At 51.2% G+C, this 5,193-nt stretch overlaps 1 protein-coding gene across 1 annotated transcript; it reads right to left on the bottom strand.

The window, feature by feature from the left end:
- Positions 1-510: 510 nt before the first annotated feature.
- HCAR1 (hydroxycarboxylic acid receptor 1) lies at positions 511-4,367 on the bottom strand. Its single transcript, XM_030292266.1, is given in 3 exon segments — positions 511-3,370; positions 3,373-3,414; positions 3,417-4,367. Coding segments are annotated over 3 exon segments (1,026 nt in total). The 5' UTR covers positions 3,529-4,367; the 3' UTR covers positions 511-2,498.
- Positions 4,368-5,193: the final 826 nt, after the last annotated feature.

A 5,193-nucleotide genomic window follows, 5' to 3' on the forward strand; every position in this document is an offset into this window, starting at 1 on the left:
GCTACCCACTTTCACACGGTTACACCCCAATGGTTGTTTGGTCTTTCCCCTGGATTCTACAATAGAACCTACAGGGGCAGGGGCTATGTTTCCATTCGTGTGTCTACTGTGCCTCGCCCGAGCCAGTGCCTAAAAAATGTTCCTTGAAAGGGAATGAATGAGTGAGTGAGGGTGAATGAATGAGTGAATCTTTACAAGGGACAAAATATTAACTCCTTCCCGCTCCTACCGTATCATCACTGAAGGTGAGTGTAGTTAGGTCCATGCGTGAGCCCATCTGTCTGTTCTACTCCATGTCAACCTTGTATATGTTTATAAATGCATCTATAAAATTTAGGGGCCCCAGCTTCATGGATGAGCTCAAAAGGGTCCTTGTTTTACTCAAAACAAAGCTATACTCCTCTTCCTCACAATTTCTGAAGACACCTGATAAGATTCTTTTTTCATCACATTCTGTGAATTTAAAAAGGGCAGTAAAATCCGAGTCTAGACTGTGTTTGGGTTTTTTCATTTTCCTTTCTTTTTGTTTCTTATTGCTGTTTTTTTAGTGAGAACCTCTGCCTACCGTGAACTTCTGGATTTTTTAGGCTTTTTTTCCTGGGAGGGTAAAGTCTTACGAGTCTTTTAACTAATATAGGCTCACACCCAGGATGCGGACTTTCTTTTGGAACCGTTTTTATGGAGATGAAGCAACAAGGGGCGGTCCAGGAAATAATTCTAAGTAGGGATAGAATTGAAAGCAGAAGTGTGGGCTTTCCCAGTTTTCTTTCAGGAGGATGTAAGGTTCTCTGAAGATGGTAAGATCCTGTTTTCACTCCCCCCACCCACCCACCCTACTGCCAGGCAGCTGGGGAGGGCGGGGGCGGGAATTCAGGTAGTGACAATACAGCACTTAGGGTTCTGAACCCCGTGGGAAATTGCTTTTGCGCCTCAATATCTTGGTGCGTAAAATGTGTTAATGTCGTAAGTCACAATATTGAGTACTCCCTGCCAGACACTGTTTAATGCATCACAGGCACTTATTCATTCAAATATTTATTAAGCACCTACTATGTGCAGACACTCTCCTGAGCACTGGGGATATAACAGCGAAACAAAATCTAGTGAGTGGTTGAGCTAGGATTCCAATTTAAGGTTCATCTGACTTTCCAGAGCCCTTACTTTTCGGCACTGAGCTGTGTAGTGTCTCTGCAGAAGGAAATAATAAAGACGGCCGATAGGAGTGTTCGAGGCCAGAGAACGAAAAGCTGGAAAGGTCATCTAGTGCAGAGAGCACCCTGAACATTTGAGAAAGTGTAAATAAAAGAGGCAAGAATGACTTTCACCACTTTGTGGCTTGAGAACTGAGTTAAGGTTGGCTTTGGATCTTTCCCCCTAATCCAGAGCAAGGACAGTCAGTCATTCCATAGAACCATCTAGTTTTGAGGGCTCCAGGTACATATGTGGGAAATTCATGTACATAAGGGACATCACCCTTTCCACCCTTCAGTGTTTGTTCAGAATCCCGCAATAGGAGGAATACATTGATGTTTGCACAGAACAGGTCTAGAAACTATATTCAGTGAGAGGGTGAGGGTATTAACCTCTCTGTTTGCTCCCCACCCCAACCCCACCAAAATACTTTGCTGTCACACAGGAATCGACTAATGACCCTCCAGGTAAAAGGGATAGTAGCACAGTGCCTCGCACAAAATATGAATTCAGTAAGTACTTGCAGAAGGAATGAATAAATGATTTCAACTCACAGTCACATAACAAGCAGTCAAAAGCGATCACATTGCACGCAGCCCATCCCAAAGGCCAACCGAGTTTTTTCACGCACTCAGCTCCCACTGGAAAGATCAGGGGAGGCAAACCTATCCCTCAGCATCTTCTTTGAAATGCAACGACTTGCGGAAAACATGTGGAGCTTCAAGAAGGTCGGAGCAGACTGTTTTGCTGTCCTTCTTCTTGGGCTACTGAGAAATCAGAAACATACCCAGGCACCCTGTGGAGATGAAAATCGCCAGGATCCGGACGTCCCCATAAAGATGTCACTCAGCCCGAAATAAAGGTATTGACTCACTCAGGTTTCTAGTTTCTAAAACGATGACTTAGGAGAGGATAGCAAATACTGCCAAGTCATGAAGTTCACGACCTCCCCCAGACAGGGAACGTGACTCCTTCAAACATCGGTGCCTGTTCACCCAGCCGATTAAAACTACACAGGGGCCGAGCTCTTCTTAATTAACGTCCCTCCTTTTTAACACACACGTGCCCTTCTCCACGCACATATTGTCCCGTCATTGCAATCGGGGCATAGAAAGGCAAGTGACTCACTTGTCAACCACAACCTTCCAAAAAGGCATAGTAACCTGAATTTCGTTTCCAACAGAGTGAGGATCCAGTTAAGAAAGGGTGGCCTTTTCAATAGATGCTCACCCCTTAGCATGAACCATCCTAAGTCGCCAGTCTGTCTGTCCTCCTCGGCGTTGTCTGTCTGTCTGTTTCACTGCCATTCAACACATTTGGAGATCCCACTGCACGTCGGACTGGCTCTGGAAGCTGTTTGCCACACTGGCACAACTCTTGCGACACAGGCTGGAAACTGGCATCTCTTCTGACCTCTGGGTCTTGGAGCGTCCCGGATTCTTAGGTCTCAAACTGCGCATTTTGAGCTTGGTGTAGAATTTGGGGAACGAGGGACTCGAAAAATAATATACCAGCGGGTCCAGCATGCTGTTCATGTAGGTGAAGCTGAGGGTCACGTGCAGGGCTACGTGGACGGAGGGGTCACAGGCACTCGAGGGCACCGTCCAGAGGAAATACAGCCTGGCCGACACGCTGGGCAGATAGCACGTGACGAACACAACCGCCACCACCGTGATGAACCGGATGGCCTTCTTCATCCGAGTCTGCCTGGCCAGCTGCTGCCTCTGCTTCAGGCTCCAAATAATCTTGCAGGAGCAAAACAGGATGACACCGAGGGGCAGGAAGAACTCCAGCTGGAACATGATGTCGTGCCAGCCGTTGGCCGACTCCATGATGAAGCTCTCGCAAGATATGGTGTCTTCGTGCACACACAGATGGTTCTCCATCAAAAGGTAGAGGGTCCCCAGGATGACCACGGTCCAAAGGGCGGACGCGATGCCGGCGGCAGCCCGGTTGGAGATGGCGTTCACCAGGTGGTGGGGGTGGACCACCTTGAAGTACCTGTCCACCGCCACCACCGTGAGGAAGACGATGCTCCCGGCCCTGTTCATGGCCAGCATGAAGAGGGCCACCCGACAGGGAATGTCCTCAAAGGCCCACTGCCTCTGTCTCCAGTAGTAGTCCGTCCGGAAGGGCAGGCAGATCATGAGAAGGAAGTCGGCCACGGCCAGGTTGAAAGGTAAATGGTGCTCGGCTTCCAGGTCTTCATGCAGAAGCAGAACCGCACAGGGCGACGCCGTTGCCCAGGGCGCCAAGCACGAAGGCCACGATCAGCAGCGGGGGCATCACCTGAGAGATGGGGTCCCCCTCGATGAGGCAGCACGACCCGTTGTCCATGGTGGACGGAGGACGGGGGTTCTGCGTGCTGGGCGGCCCCGGGAGTCCCCACAAAGACAGGTGCCGATCGGAACGCTACCACTCACCGGGCTGCTGGTTTTCTACCTTCTTCACCCCGGGATGCGGGCGGATGCGGCCGCCGCCAGGAGGCCAGGAACGTCAGCCGGGAAAGGAGAGGCTCGGGGAGGTCCGTTCGTCTCCGGCTGTCCCAGGCCGGGAGAAGCGGGTGGCACCGCGAGGCTTGAGGCGCAGGCGGTCACTTCTGGGAAGCGGTGGGAAGGTCCAGAAGGATTCATGCTGCGGCGCCGGGCCCGGCCCCGGCCCCGCGGTGATTTTTCTCTGCAGCCTCACTCTGCTCTTCAGACTCCTGTGCTGGAGAGCGTGCAGGGCCGCCCAGAAGGCACGAGAGAAGCTTGTTTGTCCTCCCTCCCGGTGGAGAAATACAAACATTTCCTGGAGCCGTTCTGGGCCTCTGCCTTTGCTTTCCTCCCCTAACCTTTGCCTGACCGCCCCGTCCGCCCCCCATCCCATGGGGCGCTCCCAGGCGGTGCCAGAGGGGGAGGCCTTGCTCCGCAGCTCCGCAGAGCCATTTCCTGTGCCCACACCCGAAATAAGGCATGCAGAAGTCAGAAGCGTCAGGGGAGGAAAAAAGCTCTAAAACCAGCACTCGCCGGCTGTCATTAGAAAAGCTCCGTGAAGCGTGCATCTTTCCTTCCCTCCGTTCCTACCTCCTGCCCTTTGCATCCTTCCCTGGACCCAAGTGACCTGTTGCACAATGAGCAGGACCGCGCAATGGACGTGAAGCCACCTCTCATGTGCCTGTCCCCACGCAGCAGCCTCTCGGGGAGTCAGTTCCTCCCTCAGCCGCTTGCAAAAGAGGATTTGGCTCGGAGTTTCCCCGCTGGCCGAAAACCATGATAGATATGCTTTTAATTTTAACTGTCGGCTGCGCCCGTTGGTGGGGGGAGTGAGGGCCGGGCAGTTGGTCAGAGAGCCTATCTCTAAAATAATCACGGGTAAAATTAGACTGCACCCAAGACTGGAGTCTTTGCTAAAATTTCCTACCCTTTGGTTTTCTAGATGATCCACCTGTCCCTGTGCCTTTCAGCTCCCAGCTTAGGAAAGGGGTGCCGGGGAGGGAAACGCATTGAAAGGAGGCATATCCGCCTTCTTCCAGATGCTGATTAAAGCGAAGCTCTTCCCACTGAATCCTGGATCTGGGTCAGTCCCACGACATCCCCCCCCAACCCCACCATGATCGCTGTCACCTCCCACCTGGGGGGGAATATTGAGAGACTTTCCTGAGTGGTTTCCTTTCCTCTAATCTATTCCTGTAATCCCCCCCCTGTACCACAGTGTGATTTTTCTAAAGCACAGATGTGATCACATCCTTTTTTTTTTTTTTTTTTTTTTTTAACTTAACCTTCATTTGCTCACTTCAAGCTGCCAAGGTGATCGCTGTATGACTCGTGAGCTGTATCTGGTTCTAAAGCCAGTTGGATTCGGGCCACATGTTTGTTTCTTTGTTTTTTTTAGATTTTTTTTTTTTAATGTGAAAGCGATGAGAGCAAGCAGGGGAGAGGGACAGAGGGGAGAGAGAGAGAGAGAGAGAGAGAGAGAGAGAGAGAATCTTAAGCAGGCTTAATGCTCAGCTCCGACGGGCCA

Source organism: Lynx canadensis, chromosome D3 (assembly GCF_007474595.2).
Source record: "Lynx canadensis isolate LIC74 chromosome D3, mLynCan4.pri.v2, whole genome shotgun sequence".
In the NCBI taxonomy this organism is placed as follows: Eukaryota; Metazoa; Chordata; class Mammalia; order Carnivora; family Felidae; genus Lynx; species Lynx canadensis.